This window comes from Bufo bufo, chromosome 4, assembly GCF_905171765.1.
Source record: "Bufo bufo chromosome 4, aBufBuf1.1, whole genome shotgun sequence".
Lineage (NCBI taxonomy): Eukaryota > Metazoa > Chordata > Amphibia > Anura > Bufonidae > Bufo > Bufo bufo.
This window is the reverse complement of record NC_053392.1, coordinates 503,482,936-503,500,227: the sequence shown is the minus strand read 5'-3', so window position 1 is coordinate 503,500,227 and position 17,292 is coordinate 503,482,936. Positions and strand designations below refer to the sequence as shown.

General features: G+C 43.1%; 1 protein-coding gene across 1 annotated transcript in view; it reads right to left on the bottom strand.

Annotated features, from left to right (window-relative positions):
• Nucleotides 1-17,292, bottom strand: part of LOC120998797 (two pore calcium channel protein 1-like) — a 78,226-nt gene that overhangs the window by 19,591 nt on the left and 41,343 nt on the right. Inside the window, exons 9-12 of the mRNA XM_040429635.1 lie at nucleotides 15,834-16,035; nucleotides 12,389-12,533; nucleotides 12,114-12,299; nucleotides 11,153-11,217 (exon numbers count right to left, since the gene is read on the bottom strand). Of these exons, the coding sequence (XP_040285569.1) occupies nucleotides 11,153-11,217; nucleotides 12,114-12,299; nucleotides 12,389-12,533; nucleotides 15,834-16,035 (598 nt within the window). The remainder of the gene's footprint in view (nucleotides 1-11,152; nucleotides 11,218-12,113; nucleotides 12,300-12,388; nucleotides 12,534-15,833; nucleotides 16,036-17,292) is intronic.

Below are 17,292 nucleotides of genomic sequence, written 5' to 3'. Positions count from 1 at the left end.
GTCTATTGGTATCGGACTGAAGCTGGGAACCTTTGAAGTGGTGCACTACTGCCACCGCCACGGCAACAACTGGGAACGGTGCGAGAGACCGAGACTGAGTGTTAAGTATCGAGCAAAGACCCAGGTGCGCACTTACCAGGCTGTTACCCTGCTACGCCCCTGAAAGACTCGTTTTGGACAGAGGTGGCCTTTGGGAAGAACGCTTGATACCTGTCTGAGGCCCGCTTGCGACCGGTGAAAATATCCATAGACCGCCGAAAGTCCGCTTGTGACCTCCATTCAAAAGATCGCCGAAAGTTGGCATTGTCGATGACAAGACGACCGGCGGCGGATAGTCATATACCTCAAATACCTCAAATGTATATCGGCGGTGAGATACCTGGCCGGCTGGCTGAAAACCGGTGAGACTGTTCCTGTGCTAAACTACCTACTCACACTCCTTGTCATTAACTCCTTGTCATTAACCAACGTTTTTACATACTAACCCTGAGTGCAGACTAATCCTGTGTGCAAGGAGGCTGCCACCCGCCTGACCTGGTCCTTCTGGCCGTTGGTTGTTAATCAGTTGGGGGCATGACTGTGGATGGCAACTTGGGACGGTATTGTAATAACCCTTTGTGAATGCAGAGGGTCGGTGAATGAGGGCTGGAACCCCGACATACCTCTGATATAGGGGTGTGAGCCAGCTGGGTGATCGGTACTCGGTCTCTATGCGACTCGGTCTCTATGCGACTCCATGTGACTCTCCTATCCCTTGATGATCTACTCCCTTAGCGGCTGCAGTCTACATATACGCCCCCCTATGGTGATGTACATTGGCTATGCGGCTATAGGAGAATGGCGGTATAGGGGATTACAGGGGACTACTGCTGATTACCTCCCTCCACAAAAACCTAACTGGGGCTTCTTTTGAGCAGTAGTGTCGAGATTGACTGAATTGGCTGGAGTGTCCCCCGCAAATATCCATACTGGGGAGTATATTTCATTACCTTGGAACCTTAGGGAAGGACATCTGCCACTTATCCTTATCCGGGGTTTATACCGTTAATTGCTCAAATTGGGGATGTAAATTGCCATAAACAGTGGTGCACGTGGAGAGCGGTGTAGGGTCTGTGACCTATTTCTTACCGACTCCTCCTGTACCATTGATGCGAATAGGTGCTTAGTTTCTGCTGGCACTTCTTTCTGCAGGCTGCTCTTGGGCAGAACTTTGTCATTTATTAACTCTATGTTATATGCACAATTGTTTTTCGTTTATGTATACGTACGTGTCTCAAATAGGCGGATATATACTACTATACTCCTCCTAGTTGGGATTGGACAAACCAATGCTGGATATGCATATAATCCCATCCAGTTACTTAATATATACAGTAGAAAATCAGTCATCGACCCGGTGTTAGTATATTTTTGACAGGGGGTGACACTAAGAGTATTTGTCTTTGGGATATTTCTCTTATTCTTTTCCCCCACTTCTCTCTATACGGTGTACCCCCGCTGGACAGTTTGAAATATGCCTCCTAAATATAATAGGCGATCTGGGGGTATGGGATCCCCTAGGGCGGGTGATGGTAACAGCCCACAGGCTAGAATGGACAAATATTTGAAATCGCCCCCACCCAAACAGAGGGGGGGGGGGGAAATACCTGAGCCGGTGGAAGCACAGGTAGAACCACTGGTACAGTTAGAACAGTGTATGAGATTTGATATGATCGAGAATAAGTTGGCGGACATATTGTCGGTTGTGCAGACCACCAACCAATCAGTCTTAGACATCTCCACCACCGTGCAGACACTGCAGACTGAGTTTACCCTCATTAGAGATGATATGAATAAAATTAGGGCTGCTATCTCATTTGTAGAAACTGGGCTATCAAAGGTCCAAACAGAACAGCGACAGATGACTACAAAAATAGACGAACTAGACAAAGAAAACAAACGGATTAATGCGAGATTAACAGATATGGAGGATAGAGCACGCCGTAACAACCTTAGAATAGTGGGTTTTCCAGAGGGGGTAGAGGGGGGGAACCCCGTGGCGTTTATGCAAAAATGGCTGATCGACGTGTTGGGACCCTGTGGGGATACCCCTGCACTCTGTGTGGAGAGAGCGCATAAAATGCCTGCAAAAAAACCTCCGCCGGGTGGCCCCCCTCGACCCCTCTTAATTAGGATAGTATCCTCTAGTGATAGAGACTGGGTGCTTCGACGTAAGAGGGAACTAGCAGAGATTGCTTTTAATGGCCATTCGATACAGATATACCCTGACTTCTCTAAGGACACTCAAAATAAGCGTAGGGAGTACTTCGATATTAAGAAAAGACTACGGGGTGGAAACATCAAATACTCTATGTTATACCCCGCAAAGTTAAGAGTGGTTTACAGGGACAATGTAATGTTCTTCCATTCACCTAGAGAAACCTTGGAATGGTTAGACACTGTTAGGGATTAGATATTGGACTCTGGCCGTGGCGGCAGGAGGTTGACCCAATGTAGGGGGTGGGGGAATAGGGGGGGCGGCCCATGGACGGATGGGCGAAATGTGAGAGGTTTACAACGATGCTTTGCATCAGTGAACCAGTAAGGGGGATGCGATGGGGGGGGGGGGGGGGGGGGAGGCGGACCCTGGCCTGGTTGCGGTTGCTTTTGGGGGGCGACGGACGTTTCCTCTATAATACATAACATGATTAATAATAGAGTGATGATATGAAATGTGCGTGGACTGGCTGATAGAACGAAACGGGTAGTGGTTTTTGATTTGATTATTCGGCACCTTCCCGCAATAGTGGCCCTACTGGAAACGCATGCTACACCTGATATCCCAGAATACCTAATAAAGAGATGGGCAGGGCATCAGTTCCACTCCGGCTTCTCGTCATATTCCCGAGGGATAAGTGTGTATGTACACCAAAGCATTGACTTTATCCTATTAGATCAGCTGATTGATAGAGATGGGAGATTCATCTTCCTCTACGCCCAATTGAACGGTAGAAAGTGTATTTTAGCCTTCTTGTACATCCCGCCACCATTTGCAATGACAGTCCTAAATCAGCTGACAGTTTTTATGTATAACAAAGAGCGGTCTCCGGTACTGCTATGCGGCGACTTTAACTGCGTGCTGGACCCGGCGCTGGATAGAATCTCAGGTGCGGGGAAAAGTGCGCAGGGAAAGCACGCCTTACTTCGAAGGTTTGCGAGGAGACAGGACTAATAGATGTCTGGCGATGGCTCTACGGTAACAAACAGGTGTTCTCGTGCTTTAGTAAAACATACAGTGCTATGTCCAGGATTGATATTGCCTTGGCCAATGGCGAGATGCTCGACTCCATCCAAAAAATGACATATGAGATCCACGGCATCTCTGATCATTCACCGATTCTACTGGTGATGAAGACTGGGCAACAAGTGGGCATTAGTAGATCGTTCAGATTGAACGAGCACTGGCTCACCATATTAAACGACTCTGTAGGGATTGATAAAGAACTTACACAATTTTGGCAAGAGAACGTTGGTACAACACATGTTCACTATGTTTGGGATGCCATGAAGGCGTTTATCCGTGGGCTATATTTTTCTAGAATCAAAAAGAAAAAAAATGAATTCTTTGAGGAGCAAAAAAAGTTGGAAGTAAACATTGCATACTTGGAGGGTTGTATTCGAACACAGAATGACGTGAGTACACGCACCAAGTTAAAAGCCGCTAAAGACCACTATATAACTTTTATGAGGAAAAAAGCCCAGAATCAACTATTCTTTATGGGCTATAAAGATTTCTGTGAGGGTGGCACCTCGGGTAAGCTATTGGCTTCCATCATGGTGAATCAAAAACCCCCCCAGAAAATCAGACAAATACTGACAGATGATGGGCGTCGATTGGAAGGAGGAGCGGAGATGGAGGGAGAGTTTTTAAAATATTTTGGCAATTTATATTGCTCCGGACGTTACAGGGACCAAGATAGACGACTTCCTAGAACAGGTTGAGATCCCGGTGCTGTCGGACTCGGTCTCGGCCCCCTTGAGTGCCCCCATTTCCCTGGATGAGCTACAGGCGGCTCTACACGAGACCCGGGGTTCCTCGGCGCCCGGATCGGATGGGCTCCCGTTTGGCATATATAAGTGCCATGCGGGGGTGCTTCTGCCCGGGTTGCTGCAGGTTTTGAATGCATCTAGTAAATGTGGAAAGCTGCCCCCGTCTTTGACGGAGGCAACGGTTACCCTGATCCTTAAGAAGGGGAAAAATGGCAATAAAGTGGAGGACTATCGCCCTATATCGCTGCTTAATGCAGACTACAAAGTAATTGCTAAAGTCCACTCTAACAGGTTAAAAAAAGTAATAACTGGCCTAGTCCACACAGACCAGACAGGATTTATCCCTGGGCGACAGATCCAGACTAATATACGCCGGACCATTCTTAATATTCAGATTGGCGGGGGGGGAGGACCGCTCCATCCTGTCATTGGACGCCGCCAAGGCGTTTGATTGGGTGGAGTGGCCCTTCCTCTGGCGTGTCATGCATAGGATGAATTTGGGCCAGGAATTTATTGGATGGGTCAAACTGCTATATAGCGAAGCAACAGACAGAATTAAGGTAAATGGGGTACTTACCCCTGCCGTTTCCCTAATGCGAGGGACACGACAGGGTTGCCCCCTCTCTCCGCTCCTCTTTTCAATCTTTATGGAACCCTTCGCCTGTAGGATACGGGCTGATCCTTGTATATTGGGCTTTGGGGGGAGAGGGACGGACGATAAGATCTGTCTATATGCAGACGATGTATTGCTCTACTTGAATGATGGATGGAGAAGCGTCCCAGATGTTATGCGGATAATAGAGGAATTTGGAAGAATTGCTGGATACGAGATAAACTGGGTAAAGTCTGTGCTCTTCGCCCTGAATCGGATGCCTCCACCGAACAATCTTAGGGTCAGAATCATTGCTCCAACAGACCACTTAGACTACTTAGGGATAAAAATTAGCAATACTATCAGGGACTATAATACACTAAATATCACCCCTTTAGTTGCTAAGATAAGGGAAAAAATAAGGGTTTGGCAGAAACTTCCGCTCTCGCAGATTAATAGGATCGCGCTGATCAAAATGGTTCTGTTGCCTTGGATATTGTACACGGTTAGTTCCTGCCCTGTCTGGATTGAGGATAGTGTTTTCAATCTGATTGATCGATTGATAAATGACCTGATATGGGGCAGAAAAGGGGTCCATATTAAGTTACAATATTTGCGAATGGCAGCAGGTAATGGTGGCCTAGGCCTGCCCCATTTCCAAATTTATTACCTGTCTTCACAACTACAGTGGTGTATCAATTCTGGGGATGGAGTATTGTTATCCCATATTTCAGGGCAATCTCAACAGCATACACATAATATATTCAGTATATTGGAATCCGGGCTTCTTGAGCGTGTGGAATTTTCCTGCCCCATCGGGGCGGCGCTACAGAAGACCTGGAATAAAATGAAGGTGCTTATCCTGGCCCCTCAAGTATTGGACTTTTCCACGTTATGGGATAACCCGGCGTTAACCGAATTCTCAACACTTAACGAAAATGAATATTGGACTCGAAGAGGTATTACGTTAGTCTCACATATATGCACGAAGGGGAAAATTAAATTAATAGGGGAACTGTTTCAACAGACACCAATAACGGCATTAGAACACTATAGATATTATCAATTACAACATGCATTAGCATACACGCTTAAAAAAATACCTTTGACATCAGTTATTCAGAGGTTTTTATCACTTTGCTATAATATAGTCGGGAATAAAGTTAAGATCTTACTAATATATAGGAGATTTATTGAGGAATTAAGCACGGTTACTAAATTTAAAAGTGTAGATAAATGGAAGGTGGATATAGGGGAATGTAACCCTTCACAATGGCGGGAAATATATCAAAATATTAAGAAGGCTTCCCTCTCACGACAACACCGGTTGACACAATTTAAAATAATACACCGTCTATACGTTACCCCGAGTCTTTTATCTAAAATGTATAGTAATAAGGGTCAGGAATTTAGTTGTTTGAAATGCTCTCTTGTTGCTGCCGGTTTTGTGCATATGGTGTGGGATTGCCCAGTTATTAAGACCTTTTGGGGTAGCATATTTCAGGCGATGGCGGTACGAAGCAGGAATACCCCCCCCCCTTAACTATTGAAGTAGTCGTGCTAGGACTTTTCCCCCCTGAGGGGGGGGGGGGGGGGGGTTTCCGGAGTTTTGGGGGGGGGGGATGTTTTTTTTTTTTGAGTTTATGATATGTATGACAGAGAATTGATATCAACCTAGGGTAATCCTGGATATAGATGCTTTTGTATGTATGTATGTTGGTTAGTACTGAAGCGATATACCGCTCAAATGTACCTGTCATACGTGCTTATTCTCTGTGATTAGATATTTGTTTCACACTGTTTTTTATGCAAGAAAAATAATAAAGATATTTCAAATTAAAAAAAAATGATCCATGGAGAGAGCAATAAGCAGCAGAGTGCAGTGCAGGGGTGTGTGGCCAGCACTCTGGTGTACAGACTCATATCTGCTCTGTCAGGCTTATGCACCAAACATTATCAGAGCAGGGAGAGAAATGACATCACAGGTCATATGACCCTCAGTGAAATCTGAGAAACTACAGATGCAGTAAGTGCAAAGAACAAAGTACAACCCCTTTAATAAAAATAAAATAATAAATGAGAGAGAGAGATAGAGAGATAGAGAGATGAAAAACGGACAGCACTCCAGGTAAAAGATAGTGGTGTTTATTCACCCATGTGGATGGCAACGTTTCAGCTCATACAAGAGCTTTTTTCAAGCAATGAACACAGTGCAAAGTGGGGTATATATAGTCCAACCCCTATTACATCACAGTATAATCAATTAGCAAACATGTACAATAAAGTGCAAATAGTGCATATCAAAATATATGTATAACAGTGTCATATGAATCAGCGACAAGATACATCACTAATGTGTACAAAATACATTGTAAAGTGAATCCATTATGACATAAAAGTGTATTAATCAATTAATAAAAACCAGGTGCACAGATAGTGGGAGGGGCGAGAAGAAATGATGCTGCCAAAGGGAGGGGGGAGCGATGACCTACCCGGTGCCGTTATCCGTGCCGCACATGTCATATACCGCACGTCCGGCGTTCAGATGGAGACAATGCGCAGGCGCCAAGTCGCATACAGATCATGATATGGCTTCCTCAAATGACGTAGCCGGAGCATGCGCACTGTGTTCATTGCTTGAAAAAGGCTCTTGTATAAGATGAAACGTTGCCATCCACATGGGTGAATAAACACCACTATCTTTTACCTGGAGTGCTGTCCGTTTTTCATCTCTATCAGACGGGGTAAGCTGCTACATCCCTGGACCTAGCACCCTCCCTGTGTTTTTCCAGTGCCGCCATTATTTTCCATTATATATATATATATATATATATATATATATATATATATATATATATATATATATATATATATACCCTTGGGAAATGTGCTAAAATAATAAAAGTAGAATTGCTTACGCCATTCCAGCACCACCCTAGTCCACCAACGCAGTGGTGAAGCGCCTGTAAGTTCACATAGCCACTGGAGCCAATCACTGGCAGATTATTGCTAATTAGAATTTATAGGAACACCCGTTAGCAATAATCTGCTGGTGTAAAGGTGTCGTAAATACCTGATGAACAAAGCAAAACGATAAAACGACAGTTTATCAGGTAATAGGATTGTTCATGTGGTCACCTAAATCATTTGCCGGCAGCAGATTGTGCTGTCCAAACACGCTCTGCTCCCGGCAATAATTCTGTATGGGGATGAGCAATGGCATTAGCGATCGCTCTTCACCATGCTGTGGTGGGGGTCGCTGCATGTAAATGTGGTGGTATCCTTTACTGATGAGCAGACGATTGTTGGGAAGAAAGTGCTCAACTGAGCAGTGTAACGGGGCCATAAGCAATACATGGAATGAGACCGTTGAGGCAAGTGATTGGCTGCTGAGGTCACGTAGCTATACAACCATGCCATTGTTACCGCCAAGGAAACAGAGATCAGCAGGGATGACCAGAGTAGCAGGGCTGGAACGGCAGAGGAATAATCAGCGGTAAGTAATGCTTCTTTTATTATTTTACCACCCCCTCTTCGGATAATTTTTTGCCCTACTCGGAAAACCATTTTAGTAATGTAACTGTAGTATATAAAGTTCAGCAGAATCTGTTTCCCTGTGAGAAGATCTTGGAGACCATGGCTGCCTGAGGTAACAAGATGTATGCACAACTCATCCATGAACACAAGCAGAGTTATGCCCTGAACACAACGGGCTACATTGAAGGTTGTATTAGACAGTCTGAGTGAATATGAACCTGTAACTGAAAAATAACCATCAGAGGTCAGACTAATAACAATATGCCAAGTCTAAATCATCAACTGCTGTGCGACTTTTAATTAATACTAGGCAAAAGACTGACAACCGAATGGAACACGGCTGTCTAATTCTATGCCTAAAAAACAGGCAAGCTTGATAAATGTGCCCCAATGGGTCTGATTTACCAAATCAGTCTTAGGTCTCAAACAAACAAGCTTGTGCCTTATACTTGTCATATGGTGCAGAAAAAACAGAACCAAATTGTGCAAAATATTGCAGCTACTTAATTCTGAGTGAGGTCCTATTTTAAGGATAGAGCTCACATCTAAATGTACTAAATATTATATTATATATATATATATACAGTATATATATATATATATATATATATATATATATATATATATACATATACACACACTGTATAAGTATAGCATGCGGTGGAGCGTACCAATCAGTGCTTGGTTTTCACTTTCGAAAAAAATAAAATCTGCAGATGTCCAGTCAGCATAGCCATGGTTCCAGAGGTATTCTCTGCTATTTCAATGTATTTTATATTTCATGTTTAAACATATTATAATGCTGTTTTTGTCCTGACTTCTTCAATTGCAATTAGCGCAAACCGAACACTTCTAGTGTTAGTTACACATCACAGACTCAAGGGTTGTCCTCCTCAGAAAAGGATCAGAATTTGGGAAATAACATGCACAGACTGTCAGGTATGTGAAGAGGAGGAAAAGACCTGGAGACCAAAGAACGTTTCACACATTCTGACCATGTCTGTCCATGGTTGCAACTTCACAACAGCCAGCAGCAGTTGAACTAACAGCCCTGGAGCACAAATGGACACTCCAACGAAGTACTTGAGTAATGATTTTGGCAGTACAGTACTGCTTCTGACTGGTCATTACTGGTAAAACTCAAATACTAAGACTTTTAGCAAAGAAGATGTCACGGACGTACCGAGACATACGGACGTCCCGGCGACAGTGAGTGGCAGAAGATCTGTGAGACTGGCAACACGTGGTTTGATCTGACAGGTTTTCCTTGTGGACCAATAGGGGTCTGTGTTGTTTCTGGTAATGGCCACACGCCTTGCCTCCAGGTGTTGCTTATGTGGTTCATTTAACCTTCCTTATTTATAGTTGCTTCTCCCACTATGCTGTGTGGTTTATAGCTTCTGTGCCTGTGGATTGTTTGTGGTTGGATCTTGGCTGAGTTCCTGGTGCTTCCATAGCCTCTTTGAAGTTAAGTCTTTCCTTTCCCTTTTGTATTTTGTTTGGGTTCTGTGTGTTGCATTTTCTTATGGGCCTGTATTAGGCCTGAAGTAGACTCCTGTTTATCCTTCCTTTTGGAGGAACAGGTAGTCTCATCCCTGCCATTAGTACCAGGGTCCTATAGGGCTAGATAGGACTCTAGGTGTTCCTGCGTATGAACTCACCTACCTTTTGATGTCTGTTTATACTGGTAGTCAGGATTTTGGTTAGGATTTTCACTAGGAGGTGTCCATCTTCATTCCCTAGTTCTCAGGCCTGATTCCCTATTTCCCCCTTCCCTCCTATGCTCGGTGTGATGTTTCCCTCCCACACCAAAGCGTGACAGAAAAGAACAGTGATGGGCAACTTGAGCTCCCCCTTTAGTACTGTAGACATATAAAGCTGCAGTCGTTGGGGGTCATTTATTTTAGCTCTATGCCAGAACTGGGTTAGAAAAGTTGAAAATTTCACCACAAGTGCCAGTTTGCAACTTTTTAGCTTTATCTGACTCCACGATGCCAAATATTAGCGGGGCATGGGCAGGACCTCTGCAGCCTGACTCATTTGACATGTGCACCAGGACACTGGTGCACCTTGTGCCAGCGATCTACTCCAGCTTTTAGTTTTGGCAGATGGGCAACAGAAGATGCAAAAAATGTATTAAGAGGCTTGCAATTCTTAATAAGTTGGTCGAATTGTCTTTGAGCGGGGATTTTACTAAGACTGTCAGCCGAGAAGAGGTGAATATTATACACTGGGGGAAGGGACTGACACTGTACATTAGGGAGGGGGGGGGGCACATGGCTGACACTGTGAAGGGGTGCCTTGTGTATACTACTGTATTAGGAAGTCCTATATATCATATGAGAGGCACTGTGGCTTTCATTTTATGTATATCCTATACCTGGAACTGTTGGTTGACTAAAAAATTTGCCCTGATAAACTGAGCACTGTTTAGAAGGTATTGCTGCATACCATTAATACATTTTAAAATAATTAAAGAAGCACTCCCACAAACTTTTTTATTTTCTGGCCTGTTAGAAAGGTTAATGTTGTAAACTGTAGTGAAGGTCATTTTCTTACCAGTGACTGTATTTGTGAATTATAACCTCCCTTCTGAGCCTCAGCTGTGTCAGGTGACAAACAATCTGATCTCCAACTGACACAGTACAGAAAGTCAGTTATTTCTCAGTTCATTCCTATGAGACTGACATTGAGGCTCCTATAGGGATACATAGAGAAACTGGCTTCCTGTCCACACATAAGTTAAAGTTCTGATCACATGACACAGCTGAGGATCATAAGGGAGATTATAACTCACAAATACAGTCCCTGGTAAGAAAATTACTTTCACTACAGTTTACATCATAGACATTTCTATCAGGTCAGAAAATAAACATTTTCGTGGGAGTGCTTCTTCAAGACAACCATCCAAAGAAAGAAAGAAAAAGAATATGCATTTAAGATGTGACAAAAGTGAAAAAAAAGAAAAAGAAAAAGGGATAAATGTTCACAGACCTGATTTCAGCACCGTGTTCACAGATGTAGCGACAAGAGCAGCAATGATGATAAAGGTGTCAAACCTTACAAATGACAAGAAGTACACAGTGAGGACAATGACAATACTGAAACCTCATCTATGAGGTCTAGTACAGAAGAAACTGAATTGGTGGCTCTGGAATCGCGTGTCAGTCCCATACAATGGGAATGTATTAAAGGGAGTCTGTCACTTTCTCCCATGCTCTTTTGAGTGCAGTACTACATGCATTGTAACTGCTGCCCCTGACTACGGACACCTCATTAATTTGACACTCAAGCCCCCCATTTCCCTGCTGCGTCACCACAAACCACCGCTAGAAAAGACTTAGAAGAGCTTTCAGCTCACACCCATAGTGGAGAAGACCTTCTGACATCACAAACTCCATGTACTCTAATGGCAGTTTGAGATGGCACAGAGGGGGAATGGGGCTGAGTATCAACATATTAAATTAGAAATCCAGAGTCAGGGGCAGTACTACTATATGCATGTATTACTGCACTTAATAGTGCATGGGGGGAGGTAACAGTCTCTCTTTCAGCAGTCAAAAACATTCTCCCATCTCAACATTTTTGGCATATTGCTAGGATATACCATAAACATCATAAATAGGTGTGGAGAGGGCAGCCACACATGCGCCGCAACCTCTCAATTCACTGCTGTCGGAGTTCTGAAAATAGCAGAGCGCTGGTTTGGTTATTTGCCGCAGTAATCTACACCAACATGGAAGAGGATTCTTTATTGTTAGAGCAGTGAGACTACCGAGGTGAGGATGATGAACTCAATGTTGAACCATAATAGGTTGACCTGGGTGGGCAGATGCCTTTTTCACCCTTACAAACCAGGTAATACTAATTCAGATGTCATATCAAGATTTTATAATGTCTATTGCTGAACCAAACAAGATCAAAGTATAGAAAGTTAAAAGTAAAGCAAACCTACCAATTCCAAAACTGGCTCTTAGCAAAGAAGGTTCTGGGGTCATATGTGTAGAGTTTGAGAAGTATCTCTATGACATAGAGGGAGAGGAACACCCACTCGGCATTGGCTATCAATGGGTTTTTGTCATCCAGGGCAATGAAAATGGCATTTACAACAATGACGACGTCAAAAGCATATATAAAGCCTCTGAAAGGAAAAAAATAAATAAAATCAGCGTATCCATGTCCAGAGAAAGCTGTAGAGTGCAAATTGCAGAAGCCATTAATTCGACTCACTTATGAAGGACGACCCTGCGGATAAAGCGACTTGCTGCACATCTGTACAGGTGAGGCATCCAGCATTCTATGGGATGCATACGAGTCTTCATAGTGATCACCTGAATGTTCAACAAATCCGCCAAGCGAATGAAAGCTTCCTTTCCTGAGAAGGATTGGATAGAAAGGTTCTCAAGGTATTAGGGGTTAAATTTTTTTAAAAAATTGGCTAATTTGACTGGGTTGAGGAACAGAAGATATGGAGAGTAGTCTGGTGCTGTGGATTTATTGGGCATTGGTAATTTTCTTCTCATCCTTGTTTCCTTTTCATTAGTTGATATACCACCCTTTTTCAGTATTGTTATGTCATACAATGATTAAAAGGGCCATCCCTTTTTTATAATAGTCTCAGAATGATGACCTGTTAGGATTCCCAGACAGGGCTACAACAGGGTAAATTAAAGGGGATTTCTAGGAGTTCGATATTGATGGCCTGTCCGACCCCTGGCACCCCTGCTGATTAGCTGCTGAACAAGAGAGCTCTGTGGCTGAGTTTACCTCCCAAAAAATTTGATAAAAAGCTACCAGAAAGCCGAATGTACCCCAAAATGGTGCCAATAAAACTACAGCTTGTCTCGCAAAAAATAAGCCCTCACACAGCTCGGTTAACAAAATTCTTTAATTTTTCAAGGGTTATAAATTCTATGAAACGCCTGTTGGCTCAAAGTGCTCGCTAGTGCTGTAGTTTACAAAATGTGGTCACTTTTTTTGGGTTTTCACTGTGGGGTTACCTCAGGGTCTCTTCAAATGCAACATGGCGCCCTAAGACCATTTCAGCTAAATCTGCCCTCCAAAAATCATATGGCACTCCTTGCCTTCTGCGCCTTGCCGTATGCCCAAACAGCGGTATACGACCACAAATGGAGTGTTTCTGTAAACTGCAGAATCAGGGTAATAAATATTGAGGTTTGTTTTGTTGTTAACACTTGATGTGTTACAGGAAAAAAAATGGATTAAAATGGAAAATCTGAAAAAAATATTTCCCCTCTATTTTGCTTTAATTCCTATGGAATACTTAAAGGGTTAACAACATTTCTAAACCCAGTTTTGAATAGTTTGAGGAGTGTAGTTTCTAAAATGGGGTATTTATGGGTGGTCTCTATTATGTGAGCTCCTCAAAGTGACTTCAGAACTGAACTTTAAAAAAATAGATTTTGGAAACTTTATAAAAAATTTCAAAAATTGCTTCTAAAATTCAAAACCTTCTAACGCCCTAAAAAAATTAAATTACATTACCAAAATGATGCCAACATAAAGTAGACATATGGGGAATGTTAATGAGCATTTTATGAGGAATCACCATCTGTCTTCAAAGCAGAGAGATTCAAATTTAGAAAAACGTGAATTTTTTCAATTTTTTTGTTAACTTTTGGACTTTTTTTTTATAAAGGAAGGTGAAATATATTGACTCAAATTTACCATTAACATGAAGTACAATGTGTCACGAGAAAACAATCTCTGAATGGCTTGGGTAAGTAAAAGCATTCCAAAGTTATTACCACATAAAGTGACATGTCAGATTTGCAAAATTAGGCCTGGTCAGGAAGGGGGTAAATGGCCCGCTCTGAAAGTGGTTAAGCAATACCAAGACCTTACTTAGGCCAATGATCTGTTGGTGTGAAGCATGGATGTGGTGGGCCCTCCAGAAAGAGAGATGGTATTTGTAGACACTATCTTTGACCAACTGATGGGAGGCCCCCACTTAACTCCGAATTCCCTAACAATATTTGAAAACGGGGTTTCTAACCTAGACAACCTCTTTAGTTTGGGATCTCACATAGCGGCCAAGGTACAGCCACATCGTGACTGAAAATCGTGCTTACAAACATTTTTTCCACAAATCTGTGGGATTTTTAATTTTATTGTTAAAGGGTCACTGAGAGACATACGTGAGACTCCCATCGACAACTAGGGGACAGAAGGGCTCACACAGACTACTCTCTCCTCGCTGCAGAGGGTGCAATCAAGACGGGCCTATAGATATGTCTCTAAGACATATCAAAAGTTTTTTGAAAACTCAGTGACCCTTTAAGGGAGGCCTGGTTTTGCCCATAAAACTGTGTAACTATTAAAGGGGTTTTCTGGATTATAGATGCTAATGATCGATCCGAAGGATAGGTCAGTAGTATTAAATCGGTGGGGGTCCAACACCTGCCACCCCCACTGATAAGCTGGCACTGGAAATAACACAAGAACGAAGCCAGCAGCACAGCACCGTACACTGTGTAGTGGCCGTATTGGGTTACTGCAGCTCAGATCATTCAAGCGAAATTAGAGAGTAAAGCAGTTGTTACTGTGTGAATTAGGCCTTAGGCAAATAAAGTGGTAGTAGTGACTCTGATGGACCTAGCCTTTAAAATAGAGTAGTCTCGGGTATCGAAATTTCGATACCCAATCGATACTTTTATACCAGTATCGATTTGGTACCGGGATTTTTTTTTTTTCGATACTATACTATGCCGGCCCACAATAAAGGCAGGCAAAAAAACATGTATCAGGCAGCCAGCAAGATTTGGGGTTAATGTGACTCAATAACCCCAATCTTGCCACTACCATGTTTTAAACATGATGGGGGTCACTTATTTGTCACTTATGTCAGGCTGGGCACAGGCTTTTAGACCGGACACCATGTGCATCACATTAATAGTAAGTGCCCCCCAAAGTACCATCTCACATAATAGGCAACATGGGGTTAATGCAAGTTACAGAATACAGGCCACTTAGCTACTTTCACACTTGCGGTAGGTAGCCTTTTCCGGCAGGGAAACAGCCTGCCGGATCCGTGCTAACGCTAGCCCACCGTGCCGCAGGAAGTCCGCTCCAGACCCATTTACTATAATGGTGGCGTGCTTTATTATTCCTGCTAGAAGTTTATGAATAAAGGTACAATACAAATACATTACAACTGAGTGCTACCAGTCCCATCCTACTTGTACAGTCCGACACTGGCAGCAGCATAGGGTTATAGACTGTGCCAGTCAGAGGGGGAGTCTTTGGAGGGACACGTGCTCAACTCGTAACACCAAGCTCCAATACAAACTTCTAGCTGGAATAATAGAGGAATAGCACGAAGTTGAGTTTGTAAGAGAGAGAATAAATGCTCCAGAATTATTTGCCTAAAGAGTCGTCGGGGCAGGAGAGGTGAAGGCTCCTCATTAGCATGGTTACATTGTCAAATTCAATATTGAACTCTGACAATCTGATATCTGGTGCAGGTTTTTCTGTTTAATTCAATAAACATTTTACGTTTAAATAATCAAAAGGCTTTTTTGTGTTTTATTTTATTTTTGCGTGGTATCGAGTATCGCAATACTTTTTTATGGTATCAAAATCGAATCAAAATTTTGGTATTGAGACAACCCTACTTCAAAATGCAAGGATGAAGCTGTGACGCTGCATTCCTCACCCACGTATCTTTGGTCGTCTTCTTTAGACACTCTTAAGAGTAACTCCCTGTGGGAGTTACTGATGTCTGGTGCCACCAGCTTTACTAATTTTAGCCATGTCGTTTCTGAAATCACAAATTCTGACCCTTCTTGTACTTTCAAAGCATTGAATGCATCTGCCATCTTGCGTCGCTTCATATAAGCCAATTTACGGATTTCATTCTGAAAAACACATCATGGTTAGCATCTCAAAAAATCTATTCAAATCATTTGTCAGTAACTGTCAGTGGTAAGCTAGACTTAAGTACTTTTTTACTGCTCTGTCTTAAGAAATAAAGGCACATAACTAGTCACCGACATCTGTTCCAGTGCTGTGGGTCTCATCCCCTCTCGTCCTCGGTCATCACGTGGAGCATTGCAGCAGTTCACTGACTTCAACAGCCATGTGCCACTTGGGGATGTGAAGATGAACAGGATGTCACACTTCCAGCCCACAGGTGACAGGAAGCTGCAGGGCGAGACCCACAGCACTGGAACCGACTGCCGATGATTAGGTTTCTTTAGGCAGAGCAGATTCCGGCCAATAACTCCAATTGCGTTGGAGGTCAGACAACCCTTTTGAAGGGAGTCTATCAGCAGTTTTGATGATGCTAAACTGCTGACAGCTCTAGGTAGGGGCTGAGTAGAACAGTACAAACATCACTTTTATTATGAGGAGCAGTGTGAATATGCACTTTCAGTCAGCCAGGTTCTTCTTCTGCAAATGCCCAGGAGGCAGTGCTTCACTGTGAAGTGCATTGTAGTATTCTCCTGGATAGATGCTACAGCGGTCACTCAGAGCAGAGAGAATTGCTGCAAAGCAGGTCAATGCAGAGAACACTCCACCTTCAGTACACTTGCTGGAGCAGAACCTAGCAGAGTAAAAGTTCATATTCACACCACTCCTGTAGATTATATTTTTTTATCAGATCATTTTTATTGTAATTTATAGCTCAATAAAATACAGTTGGTAAAAACCAGTACAAGTAGTGTCTTCTAAGTTAACAATACAATCACAATAGAACTTCCACTACAAGGCCTACGAGCAATTACAGATGTAATTATGATAATGAATCCAAACCCCTTCTATGACACCCGCCCTTTCTGTAGTTATACCCCCCTTCCCCATGCCACACCTCCCCTCCCGCACTCCATCATTGGTAGACCGGTTGATAATTAACTGATAAGACCAGCATTTCCCATCCAAAGACTCCATAGCTTATCGAACTTATGAGGACAGCCCCTTTTCAAGAATATCTCTCTCATACATCAGAGTAGTATTAACCTTGCTTCGAAATTCCTCCACCCCTGGGGGACACACCTGAATCCAATGTAGTGCTATAAGTTTCCTGGCTACGTATAAAAGCCTCCCTATTGCAATCCTACCCCCCTCGTCTATTCCAACCTCAGCCATGTATCTCAAAATGCATACTTTAGGCT